Below are 21523 nucleotides of genomic sequence, written 5' to 3'. Positions count from 1 at the left end.
TCTAAAAACCATGAAGAGGAGCTTTATTGATATATTTAGAATGTATCTTTTTCCTGTATTCTAGCTTTTCCAAATAATCGTATTATTACCACTTTTTTTCCTGCTATTAATTGATACCTACACAGCTCCTTGTTCCTTCAAGCATCCTCTATTTCTTTTGTCTGCTATTCGATGCTCATCTCTCCTAATTTACATTTTATCTTTCCCAGAAGGTTTAAAACACTTTCAGTGAAGGGATTCCACTATTCCACTGATTTAGTAGCCATGGTGGTGTTTGGCTAATGGTTGGACTGGATGACTTCAGAGGTCTTTTCCAACCTTAATGATTCTATAGGCTCACTCTCAGCTGTTTCATATTCTTGGAGAGCTACTGTGCCTCTCTACAACTGGTCATTGTATTTTCCACTAGCAGAAGCTGTGGACACAGCAAAGAGGGACTAGGTCCTTCTTGGGGCCAAACAGCTAAGTACCAGCTACAAAGCTGGTAAGAGAGAGTTACAGGAAAGGAGATGGTTCTTGGTGATGATGAAAAAGAAGAGAAGTGTGCAAGGCCCAAAGACAAGTGCATGGAATGACAGAATTAGGAATGTTTTCATTCCTTTTAGGGATATAGCTACACAAAAGACATTTAGTTGTCTGAAAAACAATGTAGACATCCACAGGTCTTTGGACCCACCGAGAAGTAAGCATTTAGATAAAAATTTATATATATGAAACGCGATAAAGGCAGGATTGGCCTAAATACCTTTGCAATCTGGACCTACTCCTCAGTCGTATTCAAAACTGATCTACATCAGAGAGTTAATCCAACACAACACAGTCACCACTCTATTAAAATATATACATGTATTTATGCATATAAATAATACATTCTGTACAGATTCTTTGCACTGTATTCAAACAAGCTATTACAGGTATAAAACTTGGCACCTAGTGACATGCTTCCTTATGCAATCCATGACCAGGACTGTTCGTAACACCTAAGTAGTTACAGCAATCAGTGTACATATAATCACTAGCGATGGGATGTATCCAAGGCCATCTTCTACTTTGCATACTGATTTCATCTATTCTGCAACACCCCTTAAAGGCTCTCCTGCAGTTTGCTTTGTCCTATCATGTTTTCACTGATCCACTGAGTCAAAACCAATGAGAAGGAGACATTATTGCACACTTTCGCTGCTGAAATAGGGCTTACAAGAAAGATGGAGAGAGACATTCTAACAGGGTTTGTAGTGACAGCACAAGGGGCAATGGTTTTAAATGGGAACAGGGTAGATTTAGATAAAATACAAGGAAGAAATTCTTTACTATGAGGGTGGTGAGGCACTGGAACAGGTTATCCAGGACAGTTGTGGATGCCTCATCCCTAGAAGCGTTCAAGTTTAGGTTTTATAGGGCTCTGAGCAACCTGATCTTTGAGTGAAAGATGTCCCTGCCCATGGCAGGGGGGTTGGATGGTCCTCAAAGGTCCCTTCCAACCCAACCCATTCTATGAGTCTTTGACTCTGTGAAGAAGTTCCTTTCAAGCTTTTTCCATGAGCAATGAGCTGGCACCTCCAACAAAGCTGATTCAAGAGCTACTTCTCCCCACTTTAAAGGCCCAGATCATCATGGATCTAAATGCTGAATTTAAGAGCAGGAAAAAAAGATTCATGGTCTGGAACAAGGAAAAAAAACCATATCTTTAACCCACTTTCCCCCCAGTCTTACTGAAATTAGCTTTGCCCAGCTCCCAAGGTCCTATGCCAGCCCACCCAACACACACAGTTGGTCTGTGCTGACTCTTTGCAGCAGTTGATGGTGAAGAGGTTCCTTTGGAGAGGTGCCAGTTTCTATCCATGCAGATACGCTTCCAGCCAGTGCTCCCCAGAATCCTTCAGTGAACTGCAAGAATAGAAAGTAAAAAAATTGCTTATGGGGACACAATATTCAACTTCATGAGAAGGAAACTGTAGTTTAGGTGTAAAAAGAAGCAAATGGGAAAATAGATTGAAAACCGCGTGGATATCGCATAGCAAAATCTGACTATGGTGAACGAGTCGAGAGGATTCAAGGAAGAGAAAAAACATCTTTGAAACTGTGAAAAATTTTGCAAATTAGAAATGCCTTTTGAAAAATGTAAATAAACTCTAGGGCTGATGTCTCCACGGGTGCTGATTTGAAATGGTTGCCCATGACCCTCCTCTGAACACTATTACAGAGCAAAACTGCCTTGTTAATTGATACATACTTCAAAATATCTACAAAGGCTGTCAGCAAAGTCTTGGTTTTGTACTCGATGCCGTGCTTGTCACAAAGGGCTTTCACCAGAGGAGCTGCTTTCCAGTAGTTGTGTCGAGGCATTGTGGGGAAGAGGCTGGAGAATTGAAAGAGAGAGAGTTATTCTAAGACCTTCCTTGCCCCACCCATTAATCCTTCTGTCCAAAATACTTTCCTGTCCTCCTCCACGAGGAGAGCAAAGGGTCTGCTGATATGGTTTAATGTGAGACTACACAGCTTTTCTCACTTTTAAGTGCTGCATATTATTCCTACCCTTCTTCTCATGATCATACTCACTGGTGCTCGATTTGGAAGTTCAAATGCCCAGTAAACCAGTCATTGAACAAAGATTGCTTCACATTACATGTTGCGTGGACCTAGGAGGAAAAGAAGACCAAAGAAATACATAATATTAGCTTTTTTTTTTTTTTTGGTAGTCTAATAACTGAGAACCTCAACAATCGTTCGCCACCCGAATCATAGAATCACCAGGCTGGAAGAGACCCACCGGATCATTGAGTCCAACCATTCCTATCAAACACTAAACCATGTCCCTCAGCACCTCGTCCACCTGTGCCTTAAACCCCTCTAGCATAAGGAATCTAGCATAAGGAATCTAGCATAAAAGACAATTTAGTGTCTAGGATGACAGCCATTATTGCCCTGAAGGATTAAAAGAAGTCTAGATTGAAAGTCTAGATGCTAGTATAGAGAAAAATGCTTAGAACCCGCTATGTGAGTTTATACTGCTGGAGGTAATGCAGATGTGAGTACAGTTGTATTTACATATTCATTGTTTTCATACTTAAATTTTGACAGATTTATCTTGCAAACTTGTAACCCATAGGGTAAAAACTGAAGGTATGCAGTCCAAATTTGCTTCTCTTTAATTGGCCTTAGAAGGGGATTGACTGTTTTACCATTACTACTTTTTCCTAATAGTACTGGAAAAATGTGAAAAATATATAAAAACTTTTGGTGAAAAAATAAGGGTTTTTTTTTATCTGGATATCCCATTTTTCAGCTAAAGTTTTAAGTGTTTTGACTGGTACAGAAATGCATTCCTGTTTAATGAAAAGTAAGGATAAATGTCGTTAACACAGCATTGAAGCTAAGAGAATAACATTGTCTCTTTCCTGTAATTCAGAACTGCAGACCAGCTGTTTCAGGAGAAACGAAATTCTTACCTGAGTAGACACCCAGTCTTCGTTCTTATCATAATCAATGTCCATTGGGATGTGATTCATCTGTGTGACCCAAATAAACCAGTTACTCTCTAGGTACCTGGGCAGATAAATGCAGAAACACTTGTCATATCTCAAATCCCATCCAAATTTATTGTTAAAACACATTCCTGAGTCTCATCTTAAGCAAAAGAGAACTTCTATGTATTTCAGGGTATTCTGTTCCATTTCTTTGCCTCCTAACTTTTGGAGTTTCTTTTGAGAACCACTTAATTTGTAGTTCCCAAGCAGCCACCATCCCCATCCTGCTCATCAAGTTATACTCTTCCTTCTTGGCTGGCTATTTATTTCTGAGAAAATCATAGTGACTACAGCTAATTTTCATTTATTCCCGTTGAAGCTCAATATTGTTTACAAATACTGGTCCTGGGGACTCCAGGTATGCTGTGTGTTACCTGGACAGCCAGTAGTACACCATGAAATTGTTAAATCCCATCAAAGGAACATACATGAGGCAGACTCGGATGTTGAAAAACACAATCAAAAACAGGTCCTGTAAAATAATAAAACAGAAACAAACCCCCAAACATTTAAAATGAGACTTTGTTGATAAAACCCCTCCACTCCTCTTTATTGAAAGTGCGGCGTAAAAAATGTTCTTCCTGGGATCTTATCAAGGGAAAGGTTCATACCACCATTTCTGCCTCAAGTAGAGTGTACCCCTGAAATATTCCCTTAGCACCAACTTTCCCATCAATAACTGAAGACCACAAAACAGCCCTGTTCAGTCTTATTCAGCTGTTAAGAGGCTAAAAAGCCTCTCCTAAAAAATTCTCTCTGGACCCGCTGGCTGCCTGGGCTCTTCTCCAGAGGAACAAGCAATAGGACAAAAGGAAATGGCCTCAAGGTGCACCAGGGGAAGTTTAAACTGGATATTAGAAAGAATTTCTTTACCAAAAGAGTGTTGAAGCCCTGGCAGAGGCTGCCCAGGGAAGTCTTCATACCTGGAGGTGTTCAAAAAAATGCGTAGACACGGAACTTTGTGATGTGGTTTAGTAGACACGATGGCGCAGGGCTGATTGTGGGACTGGATGATCTTAGAGGTCTTTCCCAACCTTAATGATTCTATGATTCCTGCTGTAGCAAGTCTTGAGTCAGCTTTTTCTAACTTAAGCCCCACAATTGCCCGAGATGGAGGTTAATAAAGCCACAGAATGGCGACATTTCTGGAAAGTCTTCTAGACAATGCAAGCAGTGCTTACCAACCACTTTTTCCTCTTGATTGCAAAGTAGAAGATGGACAGCTGGAAGAAGGGTATAATTGCAAGTGGGGCCAATACTGAAGGAAAGAAGGGAGAGACATTTATAAGTCCTCTGCATCGTAGATCTTACAGAATATTCTTTTATAAGAAGAAAGATTCTTCTTTCCAGCAGAAGAAAAATTGCTGTCTTTCATTTACACCAATTTTCACACATTCACTTAATCTCTTCCTCTTTTAACCCCACCACTTCTTCATTTCTTCCCATCCCTTTCTCCCTCACACACAATTCACCCCATCTAGTACCAAACATAACGTGATCCTAACAGACATATGGGGCAGTTCCTCCTCACATGAACCTTCTTTAATATGAAGGAAGCTTCCTGAAGCTGTGACTTCAATGGGAGTTTCTTTTAAACTGTTATTTCAGGGAGGAGGAGCAGTCATAGTTTTTAGGTGAAGTTCCTACAGTATTGCAAGGAAGCAGAGATACTCACAGGTGAAATACTTATGCTGATAATTGTAAGGCATGAACTTCTTCTTCTCTTTTCCAAGCTGAAAAATGAAAGGACATTGCAAAGGGAGAGTTAGAGACCTGAGAAACTTCATAAGGTATTTCTTATTCTTGTCTAATGCACACATCAAACACTAACTCTTAATCAGCTGTGGCTGCCCCATCCCTGGAGGTGTTCAAGACCAGGTTGGATGAGGCTTTGAGCAAATTGATCCAGCAGGAGGTGTCCCTTCCCGTGGCAGGGGGTGGAACTGGGTGGGCTTTAAAGTTGCTTCCAACCCAAACCATTCTATGGTTCTTATCATGAGCTCATGCAGAAAGGCACAACCTGTTTTACTATTATACCTAATTAAATAGCTCTCTGTCTTTTAACATCTTTGCTTCTCCAGACATCCCCAGACTCACCTCTATGGATAGAGTCTTTCCCAAGCTGAAGAGGAGAGGGTGCATGTTGAGGTCAGGGTCTTTGCGGAAGCAGTTGGGTTTGGCGTGATGCTGGTTGTGCAGGTGATTCCACCAGCTGGCTGGTAACCCCTGCAGAAAAGGAAAAGCTGAAGACCTGGGATTCAAACTAGAACAATATTAACAACACCATCACTATTTACCTGCCTGTTGTTGGTGGCTGAACTACATTTCCCTCACAGATGATTTTCCTGAATATTAGGACACTCCCACCCATTGCTTAGCCCTGATTAGCTTCAGAGAATATTCCCACCATGAGGCACTTACCTTCAGAACATTTATCACGACGATCTGCAGAAGTCGATTCCATTTAGGCTTCCTAAAGACAGAGCAGTGCCCCAGATCATGTTGGAACCAGCCCATCTGGATCTGGGAGACAAGAGGGTCACTGAAGATACAGAATCACAGCAGTGTTGGGTTAATTTGCCTCAAGAGTTTCTGCAACTTCATAGCGTGAGAGCATCTTCCTTCTCGTTTGGGGAACAAACCCTATCTGCTGTCATAGAGTCATAGCATGGTTTGAGTTGGAAGGTATCTTAAAGCCCATCCAGTTCCAACCCGCTGTCATGGACAGGAACATCTCCCACTGGATCTGTTTGTTCAAAGCCTCATCGAGCTTGGCCTTGAACAGCTTCAGAGAAGGCTCATGGGCAACCACGGCCAATACCCCCCCACCCTCACAAGAAAAAATCCTAAGATCTCATCTAAATCTCTCCTCTTTCAGCTGGAAACCATTTCCCCTCATCCAATCCCTGTACTCCTTGATTAAGAGCCCCACCCCAGCTTTCTTACAGGCTCCTTAAATACTAGAAGGCTGCTCCAAGGTCTCTCTGGAGTCTAAGAACTTCCTTTCAGGCCACTGTCCACTAAAGCTGCTTGATGTCAGATACTGATTTTATTGTAGCAGCTAAAGGGAATGAAGCAAAGAATTCCTGCAATTCATTTACCTGCTACAGAGTGGAATTATTTCGCTCCCGTTGTGACATGATTTCCAAGGAACCAGCTAAAAAAGGTAAGAATTTCCAAATCCCCAGCTCTGTTGTATTTCATATTCCCGTGGACATGCATGAATGCTTTTTGAGGAATATCTACCTTAGCAGATATTAGCCAAACAGAACAGATTATTCAAAGAAAATGAGTTACTTTGTGCTCGTTCCACGGATGCCTGAGCAAACCTAAGGTTTCAGCGCTAGGAAGAAAATCTTGGTTTCTTTCTTCCCCTCACTCTCCATTTTCTCCCATCTAAGGCCACAAAGTCCTGTTCCCTCTTTCCCTACACCAACCCTGATATGTATCGTGCCCTTCTATGATTCAGTTGACTAACCCAGCAGAGACCTGTTCAGAGCTAATGAGTGTAATTGGCTCATAAAGGGCCCAGCAAACACCAGAGCCATCAGACGGGAACGCGGAGCCAAAAGTGAAGCTGAGATTTCAACATTCCCTCTTTCGCTGGGACAAGCAATTAGATCAGCTCACCTCATCTTGTGAAACCGCCACCAACACCCCACCAACCCTAGCGAGCAGCTTGCCAGCAAAACGAGATTTGCTGGTGGCAAAAAGAGTTGTGATGTAGAACATGTTTGTTGTCTTCAGCCAGATAATATAAAAAGAGAGTAAAGCAATGACTGGGTCCAGAGGAGGCTACAAGGATGATCAGAGGGCTGGAGCATCTCCCATAGGAGGACAGGCTGAGAGAGTTGGGGTTGCTCAGCCTGGAGAAGAGAAAGCTCTAAGGAGACCTCAGAGTGATCATCCAGTACCTGAAGGGGCTACAAGAAAGCTGGGGAGGGAATGCTCACAAAGGCTTGGAGTGATAGGATGAGGGGAAATGGGTATAAACTGGAGAGGAGCAGATTTAGACTAGGCATAAGGAGGAATTTCTTCATGATGAGGGTGATGAGGTGCTGGAACAGGTTTCCTGGGGAAGTTGTGGCTGCCTCATCCCTGGAGGTGTTCAAGGCCAGGTTGGATGGAGCTTGGAGCCCCTGATCCAGCGGGAGGTGTCCCTGTCCATGGCAAGGGGGGTTGGAACTGGATGATTTTTAAGGTTCCTTCCAACGCAAACTATTCTATGATTCTGTGACTGGGATATGGACGCTTCATTAATCCTCTCCATCTGGAAGCACCAAACACGCCTGTAAAGTTGAACAGCTCTCAGTACTTTACCTGAGCTGTGGTGAAGAGCATCATGCCGATGACGAAAGGCACTAAGGATATCCCAAAGTACCAGACCACAAGCCAGGATGCAGCATCCAGCATTAGGAAGTGAAGGAAAATCAAGAAGAAAAAGGTGTAGTTTGGTCTCAGAAGTCCCATCTTCTCAACAGTGCAGCGTAGCTCACGAAAATCCTCTAAGAGTGATTTCTGTGGGAAAAGCAAGGATTAATGCACTGTTTACTTTGAAAACGGAGCATAGCAGACCCAGGAACCCCAAAGCAGCCATGGAAGTCAGAGGAGATGTTCTGCAAGCGGGGCCTCTGTAAAAATGAGCACAAGATGAACAGATCTTGATTTTGCTTTGACACTAGAAAGCAGGTTGCTGATGGGTCTCTGAGATGCTGCTCTGGGCAGAATTGGAGGCTCTGAGGCTCATTCCTCTCACCTAGATGTAGATTAAGTGTTTGTGGGACAGCGCACGTCTCCGTGTGCGAGTACTGCCAGCTGCCCCACCACCAATCAGCCTACGGCAGGCGTGCTGCTTCACAAATTGTTTCTCTCAGCTCTCTTATTTTCCTCCTCCTCCCATACTCAACCCCAAGCCGTTCCCACAGCCGGATTCTAGGACACTCACTTTTTTATTAGACTCAAAGCTGGGTTGATCCGGCGCCAACTCCCCGATCAGCAGAGATTTCAAGTATTTTTTCACCAGAGACTTGTCGTTGTGAAATGCTACAAAGGCATCCTGAGAAACACAAAAAAGAAGGGAGTGAGAAAGGATCCGTGACTGAACACTAGATGCTGAGCCTCTCCTTTTCCCAGGTCTTTGATAAAATACACAATCCAGTTTCCTTCCTCCGTTTTATCCCTGTGGTTGCTCCTGTAGTTTTGCCATCAGCTGGAGCTTGGCCCAAGGAAGCTGGAAAAGTTTCAAGAAACTAGATATCATAAAAGTACCTGGGCGAGGCTGGTAATAAACATGAAAGTGTTTGATGAAAACCTCTTTGCAGAGGGAAACCTGCTCTTTCATCTGCTTGTTTCAGCACAGTCCTTCCCTAGAAGGCTCCAGCCAGCAGCCCTGCCCTATGGATGGGACCCAGGAGCAGGAAAACGTCAATGAATGAGGTGTCTCTTTGCTGTGCTTCAGAGAAAACAAAGATATTTTGAAATCCTGTCTTTATTATGCTAGGGTAAAGAAAAAAAAATTATAGTGGGTCAAGCTGTAAGCATCCCTGCTGCAGCTTGGAAACGGGAACCAGAAGCCTTTCAAGCAGAATTTCCTATCCACGACATCGTGATCACAGATTCCTACCACTGAAATGCAAACCTTTCAGTCTTGCAACCTGTTCTTTCTCCTTCCTGCTCTCTGGCCCTGATTAGTATCTAATAAGAGACTAACCTTAAGGGCTATCATCTGCAACACACCTAACCTACAACATTTGTCAGCAATGCAAGGTTGATGCAATCCATACAGAGGAAGAAAATTCTCGCCATGTGTATATAATTATGAGTTTTAGAGGAAGATAATTCTCACCATTTATATCAAGTTATGAGCTCTAGAGTAGTCAAAAGCACTTGGAAAAAAGCCCTGGGTCCTGGTTGTAGGCAAAGTCAGAAGATGATCAGAGGGCTGGAGCACCTCTGCTATGAGGACAGGCAGAGAGTTTGGGTTGTTCAGGCTGGAGAAGAGAAGATGACTCTGGGGAGACCTCATAACAACCTTCTAGCACATGAAGAGGAGCTACAGAAAGCTGGGGAGGGACTTTTTATAAGACCATGGAGTGATAGGATGAGGGGAAATGGCTTTAAATTGGGAGAGGGAAGACTTAGATTATACATTAGGAAGAAATTCTTCACAAAGAGGGTGGGGAGACCCTGGCCCAGGTTGCCCAGAGAAGTCCTGGCTGCCCCATCCCTGGAGGGGTTCAAGGCCAGGTTGGATGGGGCTTGGAGCCCCTGATCCAGTGGGAGGTGTCCCTGGAACTGGATGATCTTTGGGATCCTTTCCAACCCAAACTGTTCTATGATTCTCTCTTCAATGGGATGTAGTACAACAATACATAGCAAAAAAAGAGAGTTCTGGAACAGGTTTCATACTGCATTGGTAAAGAGGTAAGAAGCTAGAAGTGTTTTAAAACCCTGTAAGCAACATTATGAAAATTTATTCACTGTTTTCATTACATGAGAATGAAATTCCCAGGAGATAGGTTTAAGATGTACAAAAGCAATAATGAGGGAAAACAGATTGTATTATTATTGTAATAATAAATACAAGTAGGGTGATCAAAGGTAATCCTTTAAACTCACACATACCAGACAAATTAACTGTGGTTAAGCCTCGTGGGTGTCTATAAATCATAATAATGTAAATACAAGTCCTTACACTGGTGGCTGCAGAACCTGGGAGGACATAGCTTGGGGAAAAATCATTCCATGTAGTGTGTATTCCTTGAATCCTTTTGTAAAAGCCCAGTGACAGAAGCTGCAGGGATCCCTAGACTGGCTTGGTCTTATGCTCTCAAGAGTGGCAGCCTTCACATTTGTCTCTACTGCTGCATTAAGCTCATTACAACACAGCACAAAACACCACCTGAAAGGGCTGTGTTGACTTAAAATTGGCAAATGCATCTTTAAGTAACACAGTTCTCATTAAAAAAAAAACCAAACAAAAGATCTTTAGCATGCTTAAGTCATCTTTAGAGGAGACTAGAGTGAATTAGCACATGGGGAGGTTTACTGGAACAGAATTCAGTTGAAAGATGGTAGATTGAGACGAGATCTTAGGAAGAAAAGTTTTCTTGGGAGGGAGGCACAGGTTGCCCAAAGAAGTTGTGGCTGCCCCATCCCTGGAGGTGTTCAAGACCAGGTTGGATGAGACTTTGAGCAACCTGATTCAGTGAGAGGTGTCCATGCCCATGGCAGAGGGGTTGGAACTGGATGATCTTTAAAGTCCTTTCCAACCCAAACCATTTCATGATTCTATGATTCTATCCTAGGAATTACTAGGAAGATAACAGGTTGGTGAGAGAGCTGGCAGTGGTTGGTGGGCAGGATTAGGGTCCTTTCTGTGGTTAGGTCTTGGTCAGCTTTCTTTTTCTTCATTTGAGGACACAAGGTGTTTTCTGTCTCAGTTTCAAGTAGGGTGAAAGGAATGAAATGAGTAAAACAACTGGTCTGATCCATTTGGGGCCATGAGTGCAGATGCGCTATCCCATTTTTCAAACAGAAACCTGAGGAATGAGACAGGATAAGCAGGTTCCTTGAAGTCAAAAAGACTTGTCATGACAAGAACGAATCTGGGTCTCCCATATCACAAGTTTATGCCCTGATCTTGGTTATGTTTGTAAGGTACATATTTCCGACTATTCAGGATCTCAGAATCTACTCTGTGAGATCTGCTTGGAACTTATGATTTCTGTCAACAAGCAACAAATTATCTCAGAGAAATCCTCTAAATCAAAGAATTCTGCAGGACTCTCTGGAAAAAACTGTTTTCAAATAAGTGGTTATTTGTAATATTTTCCCTCAATGTCATTCTGCTGCTTTCTCACGCATTTTTCCTCTATTTAATTTCCTTTTCCCTTCTCTTTGAAACAGCCTTTTTGTTCAAGACCCTGTTATCCTTCACTTGCCCGCGCAAATTAGTCTTATCTCCTTGAGTACCCTCTTCTTTTGCTTCACTGCCCTCAAAATTCCTTCATGGTTGGATCTTACCTCCTCCTTATCTATCTCATCTACCTATCTACCCTTGCTCCCTCTTTGATTACCACTTGCTTATCACTGATAACATCCATGTTACTCTGAAAGAGCAGCTTTTAAAGTAAAACCACACAGTAAGCATGTTGCTTCCTACCCTTTTCTCTTTCTCACTGTGGCACAGAGAGACTTTTCAGGCACCTAGAAGATAGCTTGTCGGATCATGCCTAGCGGGAAGACAACCTGCATGGGTATTGCTGTTCGCTGCAGGGTATAAGGAACATAGATAGACCTTTAAAACTGGCATAGCAGGTAGTTCTGACCTTGAAGGTAACCAGAAGGGTTCTACAGACAGCATAGACACGTCCGCTGCATTATCTCATCAAGCACGGTCCCAACTACCACAAGCACTCTCCACTGGAGTCCCACCATGTCATCCTGCCTTGACAATAGAACCACGTTCCTCCACTGTCCTGCTAGATCTTACCGTAGCATCTTGCCCAGCATAGTGGCTAATAACTCGTCTGCCTCCAGGGTGTCGTTTGGAAAACTCGCTGACATCGTAAACCTTCCTGTCAATCACCAGCCACTGCTCCTGACCTTGGCTACGGCCATTGTGGATTCTGATCTCTTCCCAAGTGAAAAGCTGTGGAAAAGCTGGGACAGGTCGCGTCTCCTTTCCAGTGGAGCCAGTCTGTGGAGCCATCTGTACTGGTAGATGTGTCGTCAGCGCTGGGATTCACTAGTCTAAGCTTTGCAGCACTGCGTCCAGGCAGATGGTGAACCATCTCAACCTGCCCATTATACAGTCCCACCCCAAGCCACTCCCTCTGCTTCTAGGGCTGGTTGGCTCCCCTTGCCCAAACACACCCTTCCATAGCTCCCTCCTCTTCCATGTTCACACCAGACGCTTTGACACACCCTTGAATAAAAGCCCTGCTCCGTCTTGTCTTTTCTGAGTTGCATTTGGAAGGTCTGATTACTCACGAGGACCGTAGACTACCTCACTGAAGTACATAAATAGAAAGGCTTAGGAAGATTATTTGTTATTTCATTAAACGAGATGGCAAAATGACAGAAAGGACTATTAAGTGAACACCATCGTAGAGCATTTGGAATTTGATGAAGTAAGCTGGTAACTTGCTACTGTGCTGCTGAGTCAATAGAGGCGTTAGCCAGAAGAGGAATCTGAGGGAGGCTGTGGGCAGCTCTTCTGCAGCAAATATTCAGAGACCTTCTTAAAAACTGAAGCACTGTCAACATCCTGTAATCCTTTCATCCGTTCTTAAAGTCAGGAAATCCTGCTTTTGCCCCACAGTGGAGCTCCATCGTGTCATAGAGCCCCAAAACGTAAAGCTGTAGAGGAGGCTGTGTGGAAAGCCAAAGCTGTTATTAAACGTGTTTGTTGACATCTCTGATTCAGCTGTAATTCCTGCCTTCAAGGCATGGAGCCAATTTGTACACTAACATAGTGAAAACAGGAGAATGCCCCAAGGTCTGCAATCTCTCCTCAAGGTATCTCTTAACGGTGTCATCACCAGCCTTGGTCTTTGAAATTTTCCATGTTGACCCTGACATGCTAAATTAATGTGTCTGCCTTAACAAAAAGCATTGTCGATCAAAACACCACCAGATCAGAGTAAAGAAAGAACGCATTAAGAAAACATTATATATCTCCAGTTAATTTAGCTTGCACACTGACAATATTTTGCATACAGCTGTTTTCCATATCTCCTGTCTGTATATACTCCAGTCACTCAATCATCTCATTGTCTGAGTAGTTAATTAATAAGTGAACAACAAACAGAAGCAAATTTTGTGGTTGTGAATAAACAATAGCTGTCAACACCAAGTTTCATTTTAGATTAGGAGTTTCTAGAACTATGTTTGGTGCCACTGCTTACATAATTAACCTCATTAAAATATTAGCCTTGTAGAGCCAAAGCCTAAATACCTCTCATGTTCAGAGCAGATTTACTATGCAGTGGAGTTTGCAGCTGTAATAAATAACAAAAAACAGGGCAATGCCATGTTTCCTAGGAAGTCACATCAATATTGCAGGTGACCCAGAAAAAAAGAAGCCTGCATGTATGAAATATTGCCCTGCTTGAGATTTAGGATACTCTCAGTCTTGTATTTTTTAAAATCCAAAATTAAAACTCTTGGTTGCTTTTGAGGAAGGTGCAACACTAGGTGTAGCATGGGACAGTATCCTCATTTAAATTCTTCCCAGAAAGGGTGATTGGGCAGTGCCCGAGGCTGCCCAGGGATGGGGTTGGGTCCCCTTCCCTGGAGGGGTTTAAGGGACGGGTGGACGAGGTGCTGAGGGACATGGGTTAGTTGGTTGGACTCGATGATCCGGTGGGTCTTTTCCAACCTGGTGATTCTAAGATTAGGAGTTTGCAGGATATTTGTGATATAAGTGACCATGAAGCTTCTCAGCTTATAATTCTCTTCCTTAGCAAACTCTGTGTAAGTCTCGGACAGCTAACACAGTAGCAGTTGTGAAGTCCTGATTCCTGTCTTCCTTGTGTTTCCCAGCAAATTAACGGTAGCCCAAACCCTGTTGGATAGAGACAATCGAAATTTCACGTAGACACCTGCCTTGCCCTCAGCCCGGCACGGGGTGGGCAGTGTTGTGGCTGGCACAGAACTGGAAATTGGGCAATTCGGATTCTTTAAATCCTGTAGCATCTTGCAAATTAATCAAGCAAGAGCAAACCAATCATTTAAAAGTTCCTGACATGTGGCAATGGTTGAGCCACCCTAGGTAAGAGAGAAAGGTGTTGGTATTCATTAGAAGGCACTGATAAAGTGGGAGGAATAATTTCTATTGTGCTGTCAAATTCTGTTTTGCAACCCCTTATCTTGCTCTAAATAAAAGTTATGTGTGTTCATGCTAATGATGTGTTCATGTCCTAGTGTGGAATATGTGTAGTGTCTTACATAAATAGTGCTCAGTGGTAATAAAAATATGCAGCTGTTGTTGCAAATTTAAACATTTAAACATTTAAATGTTTCTTTCTATATATATGCAAAAAAATTTCAAGCTCTACCATAGCTGGCTGAAAGTACAAAAAATGTCTGTATTGCCCAAAATATAGGTTCAGATTCTGGACTGCAAGGACCCGGTGCTGGGTCCGATCCTACTCAATTTCTTTACCAATGACCTGGATGAGTGGATCGAGTGCACCCTTAGCAAGTTTGCGGATGACACTAAACTGGGAGGACGCATTGGAGGCTCTGCAGAGGGATCTGAACAGGCTGGATTGATGGGATGAGAATAATGGCGTGAGGTTTAACAAGGGCAAGTGCCGAGTCCTGCACTTGGGACACGAAACCCCCGTGCAGAGCTCCAGGCTTGGGGAAGAACGGCTTGAAAGCTGCCTGGGGTTGTTGGTCAACAGCCAACTGAACATGAGCCAACATTGTGCTCAGGTGGCCAAGAGGGACAACAGCATCTTGGCTTATATCACAAATGGCGTGGCCAGCAGGACCAGGGAAGTGATTGTGCCCCTGCACTCAGCACTGGTGATGCTGCACCTCGAATACTGTGTTCAGTTTTGGGACTCTTACTATAAGGAAGACATTGAGGTCCTGGAGCGTGTCTAGAGGACAATGAAGCTGGTGAAGGGGCTGGAAAAGAAGTCTTACGAAGAGCAGCTGAGGGAACTGGGGTTGTTTAGCTTGGAGAAGAGGAGGTCGAGGGGAGATCTCATCACTCACCTGAAAAGAGGTTGCAGAGACGCAGGCGTTGGTGTCTTCTCCCAAGTGATAGGTGATATGACAAGAGGCCTCAAGCAGCATCAGGGGAAGTTTAGATTGGATATTAGGAAAAATTTCTTCGCAGAAAGGGTTCTCAGGTACCAGCAGAGGCTGCCCAGGGAGGTGGTTGAGTCACCTTCCCTGGAAGTGTTTAAAAGGCAGTTAGGTGAGGTGCTTGGGGGACATGATTTAGTAGTAGACAGGTACGGTTAGAGCTGATGATCTCTTAGGTCTTTTCCAACCTAATGATTCTATGATTCTATGACCTGGAGAACACAGAACCAGGAACATATTAGAGTGAATGAATATGGGATGACTCTGCCTAGACACACATGGATGGTAACCATGTCTTTCACTGTTATCACACATTGCAGGTGCCAGTGTCCACCAAACCACTGTTGTGGACAGAGGGTCCTGTAATGCCCTTCAATATTGCATTATTTTAAAAAGCCTCAAAGAGCTGGGGGTGTTTAGCCTGGAGAAGAGGAGGCTGAGGGGAGACCTCATTGCTCTCTGCAACTACCTGAGAGGAGGTTGTGGAGAGGAGGGTGCTGGCCTCTTCTTCCAAGTGACAGGGGCAGGACGAGAGGGAATGGCCTCAAGCTCTGCCAGGGGAGGTTCAGACTGAACATTAGGAAAAACTTTTCATAGAAAGGGTCATTGGGCAGTGGCAGAGGCTGCCCAGGGAGGGGGTTGAGTCACCTTCCCTGGAGGGGTTTAAGGGCCGGGTGGACGTGGTGCTAAGGGACATGGTTTAGTGTTTGGTAAGAATGGTTGGACTTGATGATCCGGTGGGTCTCTTCCAACGTGGTGATTCTATGATTCGACGATTCTGTGATTCTATCTGTACTGTCCAGGTCACCAAACAAATTTCAGAGCTGCATGGAAAAGCCAAGAGACAGAGTGGAAGTCGTAGTCGTGCTCACCCAGAGAAACTATTGAGAAATCCAATACAGTGAATTTACACCCCACTGTCTTCTGCAACAACTGCCCACACGCCTACCAAACCCCATGTTGTATCACCTGGGAGCTACACGTGCCCAGAGCTATTCTATGTCCCTGCTTTTGTGACTAAGAGTCTCCTTGCACTGGCATTTGACATGGTTTTCCAGACTGCCATAAAGCCAGCGTGTGACTGCTCAACTGGTAGTTATTGCATCAACATCTTTATCCAGTATCATGTGAATGCTTGCAGTTTGCATAATCCACTGGAGTTCAACCGGTACAGTGCGGACTGGTCCAGAAGAAAATCTAGTACTGTGGAACACTGAAGCATCTTGTTTCTGAGACAATATCTTGCTCCACAGAAGTCCTTTAAGTTCCGAACAATTTTGTCGTACAGGTTGCCACCTATGGTTCTCTTGACCAACTTCTCTACGGAAATCAAATTTTGCATGGACGTGGTCAGATATCCAGTTCTGGAATCCCCAACATAAGGATATTGAACTGCTGGAACAGGTCCAGAGGAGGGCTGCGAAGATGATCAGATGACTGGGCCACCTCTGCTCCAAGGACAGGCTGAGAAAGTTGGGGTTGTTCAGCCTTAAGAAGAGAAGACTCCAAGGAGACCTTATTGTGGCCTCCCAGGACCTGAGGGGTCCTCCAAGAAAGCTGGGAAGGGACTTTTTACAAGAGCATGTAGTGATAGGATGAGGGGGAATGGCTTTAAATTGGAAAGGGGAAGATTTAGGTTAGACATTAGGAAGAAATTCTTCATGATAAGGGCGGTGAGACACTAGAACATGTTGCCCAGGGAAGCTGTCAACCTATTTCCACTTTCTCCATCCAGATTTCCCATGAAGTAGATAGTCTCCTGGGGGAGCACGCCACATTCAGTGAATATAGCTGCACAGACCTCTTCATCCCTGGGAGAACTAAGGCTTCATTGTTACCCTAACATCTGAGGCAGCATGGAGTAGTTGCATGGCTTTTTAGATGCCTCTATCCATTTTAATCAAGAAGACATCACGCTAGATCTCATTTTAACTCTGAGACTAGAGCACCTGTCTGTCAAGCAGTCAGCTTCCCAAGTACAGTTAATTTTACAGCCCCATCCCTGGAGGTGTTAAAAACTAGGCTGGGTGAGACTTTGAGCAAATTGACCCAGTGGAAGGTGTCCCTGCCCATGGCAGGGGGGTTGGAACTGGATGGTCTTTAAGGTCTCTTCCAACTCAAACCATTCTATGATTCTTTGAAATGGTCTGAGCCAACATAAGTCTTATTCCTGCTTCAAAAGCATGAGGAAGAAATTTATCCCAGTGCCCCCAAGATGGCTTTTGAGGGCCAAGGCATCGCCAAGGCAATTCTGCTTTCCTCCTGTATCACATGAAGTCCAAAGTCCTTCTAGTCCTAGGCCAGACAGTGTCCTGGTTCTCTCTAACAAGTTCCTCATTGACAGGTACAACAGGCTGGAGTAGATCAGGGCTCTAGTTCCTCCTTTCCACATGTTCTACCTCTTCTCTTGCATCTGATGACATGAAATTTAGGAAACTATCCTAGTCCATCCCTGTCCCGACATGTTCTGCCTCACAGCAGTTCTGGGTGGTGGCAATCTTTGTTAAAGCAATGTTCCCTCAGAAGAAGTTTTCTTCAAGAACTAGAAGTTGTTTCTAATACACAGACCATAACATGAACTGGCTGCTCAGAAAGTCTGTTCTTGTCTCTGAATTATACCCCAGAAGGCTTTTCTCCCTTATTTATTCCTCTAGTTTGGTAACGGTGGAATATTTACTTGAGACAGAAATATTTGTAGCCTTCTAGTTCGGAATGAAGTCATGTTTCTGATCTTCTTCTTGGACAAGGGGAGAAGAGTGAGTAAAATAAAGAGAACCTCAAAATGCCTAAGAAACAACCTGAGCTCGCTAGCAACATCTTCATTCACCTTTTCTTTCACTTGGGCAATGTACAGCATTTATTACTTCATCTTGTTCCTTTTTCGTAACCAATTGTGAGATGATATTGGGCAGGAGTTCAAACTCACTTGTTAGGACATTTGCACATTTTCTTGCCAGCAGAAGACACAATTCTATCAGGGTATGTATCTAAATGATTGTTTTAGAAGCACCCGTGTTCATTCCAAAAGGTCTAATATGCAGGAGGTGACCTAATTATGTTAATATTGGCCACAAGACTGGCCTGATCGCTTTCCGAGTCGATGCAAACAACAGCCACAGTTCACAAGGAATTGTCCTCTAGAAAATTAAGTTATTCACTTAGTGTACAACCTATCACTGCTCCTGCTGTACTGAACATGGGGACACTTAACCTCTGCACTAAGAATTTGCACCTTCTGCTTGGTTGAACTGCTATTGATTCACATTTCAGCTACTATATCGCTCCCTGCTCTAAAATCTCTCATTTTATCATAAAATCACTGCCTTTTCTTTTATTTGGCACAGGGAGCTCTGAAAATTTTGTTCTTCTACAATTAAGATCTTTCCTAAGGCTTTAATTTTTCTCTGCAGCTCTACCCTGTATCCTCTTCAGCTCTTCAACAATGTTTTTGCATTGAGGGCAGGACACGTAAATAAAAAATCCTGATAGCAGCTGTACTCATGTAGAAGGCAGGAACTCTTCTCCATCCCTTTTTAGCCTTTTTACACACAGACTGTTTTTTACATATTTCAGAAAGCATCATTCGGCTGGGATCTCATGACAACATACAATGACTTCCATGTCTTTTTCTGTTCTCCTGATTATCTCAGAGACAATTAGGAAAGGCCAGAAAAGCAAAAGGGATCAGATTTCTCAGCAGTGCTTGGTTCTCTTTGAAGGGAGTTTAAGACACCCATTGGAATGGCTCTGTTCTTATCCTTCTATCTTTTAAAATAATAGACTCAGTGAGGTTGGAAATGACCTCTAAGATCATCCAGTCCAACCATCAGCCCAACACCACTGTGCCTACTAAACCATGTCCTGCAGTGCCACGTCTACATGTTGCTATTAACACCTCCAGGGATGGAGACTCCACCAATTCCCTGGGCAGCTTTCCACCTTCTACTGCATCAGGTTGCTCAAAGCACCATCCAACCTGGCCTTGATCATCTCCAGAGATGAGGCATCCACGATTTCTCTGGGCAAACTGTGCCACTGCCTCACCACCATCACAGGGAAACTTCCCAAGAAGAAATCTTCCTAAGACCTCATCTAAATCTCCCTCTTTCAGCTTAAATTGATTAATTGATTCCCCCTCATCCCATCCCTGTACTCCCAGATTAAGAGCCCCTCCCCAGCTTTCTTGTAGGCCCCAAATGTTGGTTTGCATGCAACGTGTGAGACATTTTCCAGTTTTTGCGAGACCTTTTCCAGTTGTCCCATCTCAAAGAGACCTGAAAGACGTCACCTGTCAATCATCATGCATTTGCAACCTTTGCATTGCAAAACCCATGAAAAAAAAGCCTTCTGCAACCGAAACAGGAGGGTAATCTTCACCATGACTGCTGTCTCCACAATATTCCTAAAATATCTAGTGGAGGAGTCACACACACATATAAACTTGATGTTCTAAAGACTCTTTTATCTTTAGATAGGCAATCCAGTAATTAAAACTGCACTGCTAAGTGATACTTATTTATTGTGGCGTCTTTATAAGCTGAAAATAAAAGCATTGTGCCACTTGATCCTCCAACTCCACAAAACTGCTTCTCACAGAAGCAAACTATTTTGCCTAAAGGATATCATCATAGTCAGCCTTTCACGTAAGCGCTCGTTGGCGCATTATTTTTTATTGCTGTTTCAAAACTTTCCTTGCAGAAATTCCTCCCCAGTTTCTGAACACATAATATGAGTCTCCGTAGCAGACGCAAATCGCATAGAAACCACATTCGTGCCAACAAATCCTCTTCCAATGTAATGTAATCCTTTCTTTCCTCACCCATGAGTAGTGTTGCATTAATAGAGTCTTTTACACCTGACCTGTTTAAAAATCTCTTTATATTCCTTATAAAAGAACCTACCTTGGGAAGCTGCAAATCTTCCTGTTTCCAAGAGGCTTAGCTGCATCCATTATGTGTCCTTTAAGGACCTAAAATCATCTTTGTTTCTCCTTCTTTTCTAAAGCTAGAGAAATTCTCACAAACAACACTGGTCACCTCTTCAGGAATTCAGGATAATGGAAGCAAAACCACACATGGGTTGGGCAAGGATTCCAAACGAGTCAAAACAAGCGGTTGTTGGGAAGGAGAAACCTACAGCATTTTCCTCTTAAGCATCACCTTTAAGCATTTTAAGACCATTCTAACATATTTATAATTCCAGCTACTCCATTCTGAACCTGTTCCTCCCTGATTTGAAGAAAGCGATTTATTCTGGGCTGATATCACCTGTTTCTCCAATAATACTCCACTTAACTGGATAATCTTCAAAGTCTTATGAACATTAGACTGCAGTTTTTAAGCCCCCATACAAATGCTTGATATATTTTTTCTCTTTGGAACATCCTTGGGGTCTGTATCTCCTCTCCCAACATCCAAATCCCACGAAGAGGCTGCAGAGAACAAGCTTCACCCTGGGTGTAACTGCTGTCTTCATCCCTAAATAAGCAGTGCCAGGGGTTTTTTAACAATTACCCTGTTCATTAAAACTCTCCTTACATCATGTAATCCAAACATTTCATTGCTTAACCAGCCACAACTGGAAAAAAAGAGCATGTAAGTACAGGCTATGTGAATGCAACACGCAAAATTCACATCTATCATCTTAGTGGTCACTTGGCTTTGAAAATTACCCGCAGCAGATTAACGAGTGTCCCCTCCCTCATGAAGGAGCACTCATCTGGAGCCCTGCATTCAGTTCTGGAGTCTGCAGCGCAGGAAGGACGTGGATCTGTTGGAGTGAGTCCAGAGGAGGTCATGGACACGATCCGAGGGACAGAGAACCTCCCGTACAAGGACTGGCTGAGAAAGTTGGGATTTTCCAGTGTGAAGAAGAGAAGGCTACAGGGAGATCTTAGAGGAGCTTTGAGTACTGAAGGGGGCTGCAGGAAAGCTGGGGAGGGGCTCTGGATCAGGGAGGGCAGGGGTAGGATGAGGGGAAACAGTTTGAAGCTGAAAGAGGGGAGATGGAGATGAGATCTTGGGAAGAAATGTTCTCCTCACCTGCCCCATCCCTGGAGGGGTTCAAGGCCAGGTTGGATGGGGCTTGGAGCCCCTGATCCAGTGGGAGGTGTCCCTGCCCATGGCAGAGGGGTTGGAACTGGATAATTGTTAAGGTCTCTTCTGACTCAA

General features: G+C 43.7%; 1 protein-coding gene across 1 annotated transcript; it reads right to left on the bottom strand.

Moving 5' to 3' along the window:
• Window positions 1–1572: 1572 nt before the first annotated feature.
• LOC138720935 (acyl-CoA (8-3)-desaturase-like) lies at window positions 1573–12317 on the bottom strand. Its single transcript, XM_069857377.1, has 12 exons — window positions 12022–12317; window positions 8473–8583; window positions 7848–8045; window positions 5949–6050; window positions 5625–5753; window positions 5203–5260; window positions 4709–4785; window positions 3902–3999; window positions 3450–3546; window positions 2560–2639; window positions 2234–2359; window positions 1573–1887 (listed from the first exon to the last, which is right to left on the bottom strand). Exons 1-12 carry the CDS (start codon window positions 12238–12240, stop codon window positions 1836–1838), a joined length of 1347 nt encoding a protein of 448 aa, XP_069713478.1. The 5' UTR covers window positions 12241–12317; the 3' UTR covers window positions 1573–1835.
• Between the last annotated feature and the right edge of the window lie 9206 nt (window positions 12318–21523).

This window comes from Phaenicophaeus curvirostris, chromosome 5 (assembly GCF_032191515.1).
Source record: "Phaenicophaeus curvirostris isolate KB17595 chromosome 5, BPBGC_Pcur_1.0, whole genome shotgun sequence".
Taxonomy (NCBI): domain Eukaryota; kingdom Metazoa; phylum Chordata; class Aves; order Cuculiformes; family Cuculidae; genus Phaenicophaeus; species Phaenicophaeus curvirostris.
Note: the sequence above shows the minus strand (reverse complement) of the source record. Positions and strands in the feature narration are given on the sequence as shown.